At 39.6% G+C, this 14000-nt stretch overlaps 1 protein-coding gene across 1 annotated transcript; it reads left to right on the top strand.

Moving 5' to 3' along the window:
* Window positions 1–3574: 3574 nt before the first annotated feature.
* LOC114653229 (arylamine N-acetyltransferase, pineal gland isozyme NAT-3-like) lies at window positions 3575–6912 on the top strand. The gene is made up of 2 exons (XM_028803421.2): window positions 3575–3700; window positions 5272–6912. Exon 2 carries the CDS (start codon window positions 5276–5278, stop codon window positions 6179–6181), a length of 906 nt encoding a protein of 301 aa, XP_028659254.2. The 5' UTR covers window positions 3575–3700; window positions 5272–5275; the 3' UTR covers window positions 6182–6912.
* Window positions 6913–14000: the final 7088 nt, after the last annotated feature.

The following is a 14000-nucleotide window of genomic DNA, read 5'->3' as shown; positions in this document are numbered from 1 at the left end:
TAATTCTGCTGTGTGTTTAGACCATTGTCTGTCTGTCTATCATAGTTCATAAATGTCTATCTAATTAAAGAGCCATTCCCATCTATCTATCTATCTATCTATCTATCTATCTATCTATCTATCTATCTATCTATCTATCTATCTATCTATCTATCTATCTATCTTAGTGGTCTTCATAAATGCCTATCTAATATAGTGCCATTCCAGTCAGTCTATCTATCTATCGGAAGACTTTCTGTAAAAAGAACAAGTTTTATCTGTCTATCTATCTTACTAGTCCACCTATCTATTTCCATACCCACTTATCCAGGGTAGGGTTGCTGGGCACCTGGAGCCTGTCCCAGCAAGCAATGGACACAAACAGGAGCAACCCCTGAACATGGCAGCAGCCCATCACAGGGTGAACACACTTACACACAGCATAGGACCAGTTTAGCACCACCAGTCCACCTAAGCTGCATGATTTTGGACTGTGGGAGGAAAAATGCAAACTGCATGCAGAAAGGACGTGGGATGTGAACCCTGGTCTCCTTACTGTGAGGCAGCAGTGCTGTCACTGCACCACCCCTTACGTTTTTTTCATTGAAACTTTTTGTTAGTGTTTAGTTTAGTTTTTTTTTTTTTTATCAATTATGGGTAATTATGAAGATTTACAATCGATGAATTAATAGGAAAATGAATTAAAAAGTACAATATGCCTTAAATTAATTTATTCTTACAAAGCACAAAATGCCTTTGCATTTATTAATACTAGTCCAGCTGTTTGTTTGTTTGTTTTTTTGCAGTGTTAAAACCCAAAATATGAAAACATTACCAATAATATTTTAAAAATTTTGCAATTCTAGTCAATATAAAACTATACTTTCTGAAGTCTTTGAAATTCTACAATAAAAATCTAATCCCCACTTTAAATACTAATTCACAGTGTTATTTACTATGTGACAACATTAAAAAGTGGGAAACTCTGGTGTAGTGATGACACTGGCCAGTCATTGAAGGACTTACAGAATTGTACAGCCACTTTTAGAATTTATTATTCATTTCTGTGTCTTTTAGATACTTAGTCTTTAAATTCTTGATTGTATTATTAGCTATTTCTGTTAAATTACTAAAGAGATGTCCTTGAGCTTAAATTTTCCAATCAGCTTTTGCCTTAACCTGCTATATTTGAAACAAACAGCAGACCATGTAGTGTTCCGCTGTTTCTTTAATACCCCATTGCTAACATTGTCCTGTTTTATGCTTCCCCATATAATAATTGTATTGATTCAGAACATGCCCGAGCTTTAATCTATTAAGAAATATTTCCTCCTCTCTAACATGTGGACACCATTTATTTTTACCCTTTACTGGAGGTTTTAACTGAAACAAATGCCTTATTTTATCACTCCTTTCCCAGATGTTTTGCCATTTCCTAAAAAGTGCCTTTTAACGTATACATTTAAATTCTCATTTGCCTAAAGGCCTCTTAAAGTCTTGAAGTTTCTGTTCTATGCAAAATTTGTCTAGCTAACTCCTCTGCTCTTTAATTTCCATACACTCCTTTGGAATCTCATGTTGGTTATCTGGCAGGTAACAGAGTATAGATAAGAAGAGAATGGGGTCATCATGGAGCCCCTCAGGGGTCTGTCCCAAATTTGTTACTTTTTCTGATTTACATTAATGAGATATAGTTAGCAAAGTTGTGAAACCTGCAGATGACACTACAGATTAACTAATGGCAGGCACAGTGGAGGCAGCAAAAGCAATTCACAAGTTTCAGGAGTGGGAGAACACTTGGAACATGCAGTTTAACGTACAAAAGTGCAAAGTGCCACACGTTGGCAAAAGAAACATCAGTTATAAATACAAGATGGGAGACACTGAGCTACAGGAAGCAACCTCTGAAAAGGATTTGGGGGTTTATGTTGTCACAATGTATTCATTGTCTAAGAGGTGTGCAGAAGCAATTAAAAAGGTAAATAAAATGTTAGGTTATGTTGTAAAAACCTTTTACATATAAATCAAGAGATGTTATGCACAGACCATATGGTGCGGTTTTAAGATTGCGTCTGGCGTGTTGTGTGCAGTTCTGGTCACCACGGTACAAGAAAGATATAGCAGCACTTGAAGGTGTGCAGAGGAGAGCAACCAAGTGCCTCCTGGGAATTAAGGACGCGTCCTACTGTGACAGTCTCGGAGAATTAAACCTGTTTAGTCACAAGCAGAGCAGATTGTGTGGGAGCCACAACCAGGTTTTCAAAATTCTCAAAGGTATTGGTAAAGTAAATCAAGCAGAATTCTTTCAACTTCACAATGAATCATGTACATCAGTGGAAATTAAGGATAGTGCATTTAGGACTGAAGCCAGGAAGCAGTTCTTTATGCCGAGAGCTGTGGGAATCTGAAACAAACTACCAAGTCATGGAGTTCAAGCAGAAACCTTGACAACCTTTAAGAATTAGTGTCTGGATGAGCTATTGCGACAGCTTAGCTATTAGATAAACAAAAAATTGTGGATGGTCTCCTCTCATTTGTCAAATTTCTTATACTCGAAATTAATTCACAAAAAAAAAATCACAATTATATCATTCAAATGTAAGCCAGTTATGGCATGTTTTACTTCCAATAAAAGATAATTTCTAATAATAGCCATCATTTCTGCTGAAATGATTCATCTGCTGGCCTTTTCTGTATTCATATTTGTAACATAGTACAGTAGTAGGGTGTTGTACCGTGGTAGCCATTACAGATGCAATGAGAAGTCAAGCAAAATGACACCTTTTATTGGATAACAAAAAAAGATTGCAATATGCTTTTTAATTAGCCAATAAAAGGTGTCATTGCTTGACTTCCCTTATTTATAACATAAAATGTAACAACTAAAGGGTCTTTTGATCAGTATACATGTATATAAAATCTGCATACTTATCTTCAGAGTAATTAGTTAATAACTAACTTTGCCATATACTCATCACTACCGCTCACTCCTTAATTTTTACTTCACCTGTTCAAGGTGCCCGCCATCAATGTCAGTCTCTTTGACTTGACAGGCCGGTCTCCTTCTCGCTCTCTCCTGCTGGCCAAAGTGTTTTACACCAGTCACGCTGAAGCCCGGCCGAGATGCTGCAATAAACTAATGTGCATTAAGTGAGATTGTTTGTTAATGCACAATGTACGTAATTTAAATAAAGTTATTCGGAAAAAAAGACTTCCGTGAATGCTTACGTCGCGCGAAGACGGAATCTGTCAAGTAGATATGTTTGCTATCGTTCTAATCGAACTGCGCTCAGCTTTTCAAGTAGAGATTGCTGCAGACAGGAGAAAAGTGGGTGTGACATATACTATTTCCGACTTCAGCCAATCATATATTAAATTTGTGTACGTCAGACACCTCTCAGCCAATCGCAAATTAAAACATCGCAGTCAATCATTTTTGTTATTCCGCAGCAATACCCTTCTCGCTTTTTTTGACGTGTGTAGCAGGCGAACGTCGCCGTAGTTCATCTGCATAACCACACCCCTCAATTGGCGTTCGCATAGAGTGGAATGTTTATCGACACGCCCTAATTTTGTCGGTACTGCACAGTGCACACACCCCCTGAAGCCAAAGTATCAGACGGAACGAGGTGGGTGACAGGGGCAAAAGCATAAAAAGCACAACTTTTCCAGAGGCTTTCGACGTCCAAGGAAACTGACGGCTTTACTCAAAGCGTTCCAAGTAAGTTGTGCATTTTAACATTCCTCCTGTTTATATTGCCAGCGTAACATCCCCGACTTTAAAATCAAAAGCCGTTGTTCTTTCAAATGTTTGGACTCCAGGAAGGGGCCGTAATAATACAGCAAAATGAGCAAACTTTGACTGCTGCTTTCGAGTTATAGCAGTTTCTCTTTCCCACAAGTTAGTTAAAGCGATCCCAGCCATTACTAACTCGTTACCTTATAAATGTTAATAATTAAGCAGAACGAGTTAACATTCGGTGGGATGAAAACATATACTTAGTATTTGTTTAGTGGGATCATTTTATAGGGGAACAAGCAAGTCTTGGGGTGCATCTGTTATGGTCAGGTTTCAGTGATTTCTGGAACAAGAGGCTGCCAGGACTGTCATTACCCTTAAAATGTAAGCCGATTTTAGTGATAAGAGGACAAAACAAAAGTTAGCCGATAAGCTGGTAGGGTTAAAGAGGCACATAGAAAGTGTCACAGACACAGAGAAATGCTGACTAGAGCCAAGTTCACAGTCGGGGTATAGAAGTAACCAGAAAGAGCTGAACAGAAACGAGAACCTGACCAGAGACTTTGTGTAACTACTAGGATTATGGGCCACCTGGAATGTGTTGGTGATTCTCATCTGCTTTCACAGCTACAGGACGATCCAGGTTGAAATGGTATGAAGCCACATTCCATTTGATATGTTGTTTATGGCACTAATCGTAATAAATAAAGTAGATTTTTCTTTAAACCTTCTACCTACTTGTTTGCTTCCTCTAGTATGCAATCGCCGAGAGGTTAAGAGACTAAGTTCATTTTTTAACTAAGTCAATCAAGGGTGTAAGAAATGAACTGTAGTCTCTTAGCCTCTCTGCAGTAATACGGCAGAAACGTACAAGCAAGTTTAAACAAAAATGTAATGTTTAATTATAATGATATTACGTTATACCTGGGTGAAATCTTAAAATAGCAGACTATATAGACTCGCGTGTAGGAGCATGGTGACTGTGAACTGAATAATCCCAAAAGGTTGGTGAGTGGATGAACGGGAGTAGTGACAGTGGTGCAGCATACAAGTGTAGTCTACAGAAAAAGAATCTTGCGTCTGATAATAGGGGCCACCATGCGGCCCATAACCTTCACCTGTCAGAATGCGTCTCAGGATTTCTTAATATGTTCTGTTTTGGTAAAAAATTTGAAAGCAGTCTTAGTTTTGCTCCACAAATAGTACATACGTTGTAAAGTGGCAGGTAGATTGCCTACATATAGCCAGCAGTTACAAAGTCCTTTTATTATTATCATTTTTTTATACATACTTTGTTCTGAGCCACATACGTGTCCACTTTGGGGAGTTACAAAGACGATTGATCTGACAAAGTGTAGGATAGATAGATAGTGGGAGCGTACAGTGCGTTTCCGCACCCACCACATGAAGAACCACCTCAGGATCCCCCAATTTAGGACCCGAGTGCAGTCGTGCAACGGGTGACACCTCAGCACCACACTAGTTCGAAATGGAACAGTGTGAGGTTTTGTAGGATGTTTGTAAATCTGAACCCTTGTGATTTCCTGTTACAGGGTGATGGATGTCGGACTGTACCTACGTCGGATTCAGTTCCCTGGTAAACCAGAGGCCACGCTTGAAGATTTACAAAAACTCAGTCGCCAGCATCTCTTTACTGTTCCCTTTGAGAATCTGACAATCCATTCAGGAGGAAGAATTCACTTGAATTTGGGTTGGGTTTATCATAAAATTGTCATTCAGCACAGGGGAGGGTTCTGCTATGAGAACAATAGCCTTTTTGGATGGCTGTTGTCCCAGCTTGGATTTAACATCACCCACCTGGCTGCCCAGGTAAAGAACAACATCACTAAATACTTTGGACCTCCTTTTGGCCACCTCATTACGATGGTCAACCTTGGGGGACACCGGTGGCTGTGTGATGTGGGCTTTGGGGCATACTTCCAGTCTCCGCTCTCCTTAGAGACCGAATCTAACCAGACTCAACCCAATGGAGTTTACAGGGTTAAACAAGAAGGAGAGGTCTTGATCATTGAAAGAATGCAGGATGAAGAGTGCAAAGATGCTGGTGGTCACAGCATTGCAGCCAATAAGGAGGACATCAGTACAGTCCACAGCTGGAGCGAATGGGAACAACTCTACAAGTTTACACTGACGCCACGATCCGTAGAGGAATTTTCTGAGATGTGTGTCTATCACCAGACCTCCCCCAGCTCACTCTTCTACTGCAAGTCCCTTTGTTGTCTTCACCTTCCCAATGGAGTCCTTTCTTATGTGGGCCGCAGGTTCACACATGTGGTTTATCCAAGTCCAGGGTGCAAAGTAGAGAAGGAGAAGCTTAATGGCCTGTCAGATGAAGAGATTCGGAAACTGTTAAAGGAACGATTTAATATAGTGCTACACTGTCCTCTCATTCCAAAAGATGAGCAAATTAGCATTTCAGTAGTGTTAAGATCTGGGCTTTGATTGCCATTTTGCCAACCTTATGGCAGGGTGCAGGAACGACAGAGAGCTGGATCAAAATTTGGGGTGCCAACCAAGTTGCCCCGTTTAATACAAATGAAAAATAACCACACCCAGAGTTTCGAGCCAACTTTTAATGGGACTAATTTAATTTAATCTAGTAGTTCATCCATCTAACAAATGACTCCTCCTTCCGGGAATCTAACACTTTTATGGATGGGGGACCAAAAGGGGTGGAGTCAAGTGCCCTCACTGGGCACTCAATGCTGCAGGGAGAGGAGAAGACATTGTTAGCGGTAGTGCCCCCTAGGGCTGGGCTATGTGACCTCAAGTTAGTACCGGGATTATTTGAGCATTTTACCTCGATTATGATTAATGAACGATTATTTTGTTGTTTTTGTTTGTTTGTTTGTTTTGTGCCCAAGTAGCTCACAGATGCGATTTACACTGTAAATAAGCCCAACTATTAAATCTGGGATTTTTTTGTTTCTAATGAAAGAGTGCATATTTTATCCTTGTGATTTTACAACAATTGAAGGAATCACACAGAGATTAAGTATTTATAGTTATTTTCTGAATATTTTGAAGAACCAAAATCAAAGCACACATTGCTTGAAATGAAATGTTTTATGAAAAAGGTCACATTGTATTTTTAATGTAAAAAGCGAAATCCCTAAAAAAAGCTGAAAATAAATAGCCTGTATTTCTTGCAAACAAAATTAAAATTATTTTAAATATTGCCATGTGAAAAGTATAAAATAACTTGAATCTCTTGTAAGCAATCACTGTTTTAAATAAAAGTACAGAATAATAACTTGCCTCTTTTGTAAACAAATATTTTAAACTAGCCAACCCACGGCGTAGCATACGCCACATAATTATTTATTGATGTGTGAACACTTCCTGAAAGACACAGTTGTCCAAATGGGGTGGGTTTGAGGATACGACTGTGAGTGAATGAAAAGATGGAACTCTGGAGAGGGCAACATACAATTGTCCGTGACTGAAAACTGGTTTTGACAGATACAGGCATATCTTTTTGAAAGTTTGTCCCTGCGCCTTATTAATTGTCATTGCAAAGGCCAATCTAACAGGAAATTGTCTGCGTGTAAAAGTAAAAGGCAAATTTGAATCTGATGGGGTCAGGGAAATCAGGGGAATATGGACAGTTTGTGAGGTAGCAGCTGCGATTGTTTTACACTCTAGTACATTGCGGTGAATGCTGGTAACAGTCAGTCTAGTGCCTTTACAGAGACTTCTTGCTGGCATGAGGTTTCTGAGAAGCATGATGACTGAACCAATTTTAAGTTCGAGTTTATGTGGAGGCATGCCAGTGGGAGTTAGACTGCTAAGAAATTCTTTGGGGAATGAAAGTTGATGTGCGGGATCGTCTGTGATGATGGAGTCAACACTGGTGAAAGTTACTTCGTCGGTAGGGATAAGTTTCAGTACCTGTTCATTAAGGTGTAGCGAGTCTTCGTTGGTGACGCTTAATATAGCTCACGTACTGAGTTGTTCTGGAGTCACAGTAGAGAAGTCGATGTCGCCACATAGTTGTTGAACGGGATCAGAAATAAAAGGAAAACAATGTGAAGGAAATGTTGCAGGTGTTCCGTTTTTTCTGTGTTGCGAAATCTTGTTTGTGAGGAAGAGCTGTCATATTTGTCGTCAGTGTAAGTACATGCATGTGACGCCACAAAGGTTGCTTGTTAATGCAACTGGCGACAGTAAGTGCTAGAGTTGACGGGTGAGGCTCTGTCGTGTGTACCCCATGACGCGGAAGGAGGGTTAGAGTTGGCGGGCGGGGCTCTGTCTTGCGTGCGTGTGTATCCCATGGTCGGGCGACTTGGTGGATTATATATAGAAAAGCATCCGGAACCGAAAAAGAACAATGTAAAGTCAACGTGGCTCAGAGGTGCATGTGGACTGTAGCAGAGACGAAAGCAACTGAGGCAGTGTTTGGTGAGGTGCTGCGTGCCTCGAGAGCGAGGGTGGACTCGGGAGGAGGGTTAGAGTTGGAGGGCGGGGCTCTGTCGTGCGTATCCCATGGTCTTAGAGTTGGCGGGAGTGGCTCTGTTGTGCATATCCCATGGTCTCTGTCTTGCGTGCCTTGTTCGGCTGCTTAGTGAATTGTTGGTGGCCGGGGCTCTGTCTTGCGTCCGTCTTGCTTGCCATGGACTTATATATATAGATATGGCCATGTGCAAAGTACAAAATAACTTGAATATCTTGTAAACAAACATTATTTTAAATTATGCTAAAAGTAAAAAATAATAACTTGCATCAAATGTAAACAAATATTTTTAATGTCAATAATATCAGATTAATAATACTTCTAATAATCTTCGTATATAATACGCTACCATGGCTGTCCATTTGTCTGTCCAGGATTTTAAATCACCTGTAGCTCGCAAATCATTTGAACTATTAATAATTCTTTGCATTTATATAGCGCTTTTCTCACTACTCAAAGCGCTCAGCAATTGCAGGTTAAGGACCTTGCTGAAGGGCCCAACAGAGCAGACTCCCTATTGGCATTTACGGGATTCGAACCGGCAACCTTCCGATTGCCAGTGCAGATCCCTAGCCTCAGAGCCACCACTCCGCCACTATTGACCTGAAATTTGGTACACATATACTATGTGACGTCTACTATTCGTGATGATTGACCAAGGTTATTCCTCTTTTTATTTTATTGTAGAATCAACCAGCAGGGTGACCATGTGACTCATGCGTATGGGCACCGTTCTCATCCGTACCACCTTCGCTGTCACTTCCCCTACCTCGGCAGATTGAACACTTAAGTGCCAACTTAAGTGAAAAATGAAAGAAAACGTACTAAGTAATTGCAACACAAACACTGACTTAATCAGTTTTAACAAGAAGAAGAGAAGAAGCGGGCCGCTAGGGTGGAGAAAAGAGCTGCTCAGGAAACAGCAAGTGCATCAACCTCTGAACAAACGAATGGTAAACATACAGAGAAAGAGGACAGAAATTAGGAATGCTCAAGTCAAGTGTATTCACTGCACGTTATCGTTACTGGTACTTAATAATACTTCTAGAGCAATTTTTTATTTCTACTCTATTCTGACTCAGTATAGTGTTTTGTTACATTGTAATATGAAGCTGGCATTGTTACACTAATATCAAGCACATTGTAACATTGAGTTTTTTATTGTTGTCATAGTATTTATTTAATGTGCTGAAAAATAGCTGTAGCTCAATTGTAAGTAACTAAGTAAAATTGTATTTATATAGAACTTTTGTAAAGACGTAACTGGTTAACAACAACAGCAGCACAGAAAATTAAAGGAGAATTAAAAAAATAAGGCATATAAAAACACTTCAGACATTATCATTTATGACACACATAAGCAAACACTGAAAGAATATAGCAGCTTGTCACCACCCAGATATCCCCATTTAGATTTCTGAATATTGCAGAGTTATGTCTGTCAAGCTGATGTGCACTTACCAATTGCCACGTTCAGCCTGTGTCCAAAACATCGCTGCCATGTCCATCCATTGAGCTCTGCAGCTTTGACAACATTAGCGGCATTGTCTATTGTAATGGCCATGAGCTTCTGTTCCGTGACTTCCCGTGCAGAAAACATATTTCTTGGGCTCTGTGCGATCGTCTCTGACGTGTGATCAACTGGGAAAATATGGCGTATTGGGGCATCTGTTACGCCGCTTCCATTCAATGTAGTGCAAAGTAAGGCTCAAGTGTGGCTCCATCGTCCTACTTGACCAGAGGTGAGATGTTGCTGCAGAGTGCTGATCAGATTTTAGCTCAGCAGCCACCTTTTTACAACATGTTTTGTACATGTCGGGCACCGCAGTTTGGGAAAATTTTTTTTGCGATAGCACAGTGTTTCCTCTGTCAAGGGTTTTAATGAGGTGTTTAAACCCACTGTGCTCCACAGTAGCTATGTGTCCCTTGCAATGTAGTAAGAAGTGCTGTCAGTTATTTCTTTCCATCTTCTTGAATCCTTTTCGTATTGTGTAGCATTTGTAGATGCTTGTGTTATCGACAGTTGCATTATGGAAAAACTTGTTTCTGGGCGCTTGTCAGTCTCGTTTTTTTTTTTTTTTTGAGCCATGCACTGTTCATATTCAGTAACATGATTGAGCTCCAAGTGTTGTAACAGATTGGAGGTATTACCATTGGTTGCTGAAACTTGTTTTTCTGCAGTGTTTACAATTAACTTCTTTTAATCTGGTGTAGTCTACACTGAAAACAAACTGTCCATACGACGGACACCGCATTTTTCTTTGGTAAGACTTTCTCCTCCATGTTGCTTCCCTGTCGCAGACTGGACAGGGTGGCTTTACTTGACAACATATGCAAGTAGTTCGCTTTTAAGGGGACAGTAGTTGAGCACACACTGGGGAAAGTATTAACAGATTTAAAAAGAAAAAAGTACTAACAGAATAAAAAAAATGAAATAACCAAAATGGGCAAGATTATGACAATTAGAGGTTTTGAGTGTCGGTTTCAATTAATTGGCCAGCGCTAGTGCCTCCTTGTCTCAGTAGGTTATTACATACTTAGAGCAATTATTTCTTTTTAAGCCATTCTTTTATGGACTTGCACGAGTGTTTTGGGTCACTGTCTTGTTTAAGTGTCCACTTACAGGTCAGCTTTCTTTCAACCGATGACCTCAAACTCTCCTCCTCAAGTACCCTTTTTAAACAGTGTGGAATTCATTGGCGACTGTGTGGATTTACTGTCCCGGTTCTGAGGCAAACAAGTGGATTCAAACCGTGATGCTTCTGCCACCATGTTTTACAGATAATGTGAGATTCTTTGGGCCAAAGGTGTTTTTTTAAGTTTTCACCAAACCTGAATATCTGACATTATGGTGAAACAGCTGTACCATATCATTATCTCATCTCCTCAGCACATTGTTTCAACAGTCCTGTTCTTCACGTAGGTGTTGCATCAGTGAAACATCAGTCATCTATCTGTTGTTTTTTTGAGAGCCGAGACTTCTTCCATCATGACCTCTCATGTAGGTCAGAGTTGTGCAGTCTGTTTCAGATGGTTGACTTGTACACTTTGACATTGACTGAGGTAAGACTTTCCAGTAAATCCCTTGCTTTAATCTTGGGATTCTTGGAGACTCCTTTCAGTTAGTTCTTGGGCTGAATTTAGTGGTATGACCTGACCTGGCTAGATTGCCAGTGGAGACATTACAATGATTTGACAACAAATTGGTTCTTCTGGGGGCCTCCGAGAACTCTCTTGATCTTGGCATGATGTAACAGGTTTCTGAAACTACTATAAAACAAGGTTCTTTCAAATTGCTTTCTAATGATGTCCTAATTATTTGTAGCTGTTTAGGTGCATCAGAGTTTTCATTTTCATCATTTAATGCAATGATAAAGATGGACGTGTATTTAACTTTTTCCCACATAAGGAGATTGTTTCTGTTGATTTAAAGAATAACTGAAAATATGATTTTTAATCCATGTGTGGTGTTCAGGATTATGAGACTCATTTTTAAATGTTTATTAACAAAGAAACAGCTGGGTGGTTGTTGATTCAAGACAGATGACGATGTGAAGAAAGCGGTGCACGAGTGGTGGTGAGGATGAGACAAAACCTTTTATTCTGCTGGAATTCTGGCAGGTGGTGCAAGTGCATTGAGAAGGGTGAAGATGACATTGACAAATGACATTATCAGTTTTGTTAAGGTTTGCTCCATTCTCTAACTTCTGACTCCCCATCGTGTGTGTGTATGTATATGTGTATATATATATATATATATATATACTGTATACACACACACACACCAAGAGGCCTGATTGAGATCATTTAGGTTAACTTGAATGCCTAGTGGGGGCTGAATGGTCTTGCGGCCTCAGAACGCCTGCAGATTTGTTTTTTTTCCAGCCCTCTGGAGTTTTTTTTTTTTTTTTGTTCTGTCCTCCCTGGTTATCGGACCTTACTTTATTCTTTGTTAATTAGTATTACCTAATTTTTATATTTTCATTCTTCATCTTGTAAAGCATTTTGAGCTACATAATTTGTATGAAAACATGTTATAAAAATAAATGTTGTTGATCAGCCACCTATTTATTAATTAGGAGCTTGTTGTTGCTGTCAGTCCTGCCCGTTCTTTAATTCTATTGCCTCATAATGCTCTTTTGCTGCTCCACTGTGCATTTCCAGTATTGATTTCATTTTTTCTGAGATCACAGTCCAAATGTTTTGTGGACCAGAGCAGACCTTCACTTTTGTGTTTCAGAGATTTTATTGAAACATATAGCACAATGGACACCTAGATGCAAATGTGATCAAGATGTCCTGTCACCTGTTGGTTTACTTTTTATCCTTTAAATGTGCAGCCACTAGTTAGTTAGTTAGAGGGGAAAAAAGGCACAAGGGCTTTAAATTTTTAAATGACAATTAGACAGCAAGAAATTGTTATCCATTAGGAATGTGGCTGGAACAAAACCCTTCAGCCTCTCCAGGGTCTGGGTTTGACACACCGATATGCAGTATTTCCCAAAATGACAACAAATTATTCATGGCTTTGGACTGGGTAATCATTTTTATACAGGTGATACTCAGATCTATTTCACTGTTCAGTGTTTTCTCAGCTTAAATCTTACCTCAGTGAAATTAAAACGTGGATAGAACACAACTCCTTAAAATTACTGCAACAAAATTGGAGTCCTGCTAATTGGCACTAAAGCTCAGCTTAAGAAAATGCTCTCCCTTTCAATCAATCTTGGTGACAAGATCATGAGACCTTTTGTTTTCTGCTAGGAATCTTGGTGTCATTTTTGATTCCACACTTTCGTATTCTACCCACATAAATCACACTACAAAACTTTTTTACTTCCACCACAATAACATACACTGATCAGCCACAACTTTAAAACCACGATGGGTGAATGTGAATATTATTATTTCATTACAAATGGCTGGATATATTAGGTAGTAAGTGAACAGTCAGTTCTTCTAGGTGATATGTTGGTAGAAGGATAATTGAGCAAGGGCAAGGATCTCAGTGACTTGGCATCGCAAGTGCCAAATTATGACAGCTACAAGAGTGTGTCAGAGCATCTCCAAAACAGCAGGTCTTGTGAGGTTTTTCCTGGTATGCAGTGCTTAGTACCTACCAAAGGTGGCCCAAGATAGGACAGATGGTGAAGGCTAGCCCGTATGGTCTGATCTAACATAAGAGCAACTGTAACACAAATTGATGACAAAATGAATGCTGGCCACATGAGGAAGGTGTCAGAACACACAATGCACCGCTGCTTGCTATATATGGAACTGTGTAGCTACAGACCAGTCAGAGTACTTATGGTGACCACTGTCCACTGCTGAAAACCTCCTACACTACTGTTCTCATCTTTGGTGTTTGAACCAGAAACTAAACAGCAGCCAAACTCTACTTCACAAATGATTCATTGAGTCAGAAGATAACTTCATAAAATTGGAGCCAGACGCTAAGAGTGAAACTAAAAAGAAGCAAATTACAAATTACCACCGATTTGCAATAAATACAACTTTTCTATATTTACTTATCCAATTAACTTAAAATAATACAGGCTTTGCTTCGATGGGACTAACAAACACCAACTATTCAAAAGCTTGCTGTCTAACCACTGACTTCCTGTAACTCTATTTCTGCTTCCTTACAACTATTTACATGAATATTCATAAAGTTAACATTCCTTCTAATAACAAACAGCTATTCTGTGAGGCAGAACACTTACACTGTGTATGCCAGCATCTGAACTGGACCACACAGCAATGGAATATCATAGTCTGGTCCGATGAATCACATTTTCTTTTAGATCA

The sequence above is a fragment of the Erpetoichthys calabaricus genome, chromosome 6 (assembly GCF_900747795.2).
Source record: "Erpetoichthys calabaricus chromosome 6, fErpCal1.3, whole genome shotgun sequence".
NCBI classification, from domain to species: domain Eukaryota; kingdom Metazoa; phylum Chordata; class Cladistia; order Polypteriformes; family Polypteridae; genus Erpetoichthys; species Erpetoichthys calabaricus.
The sequence above is the reverse complement of the archived record's forward strand: the minus strand, read 5'-3'. Positions and strand labels throughout refer to the sequence as shown.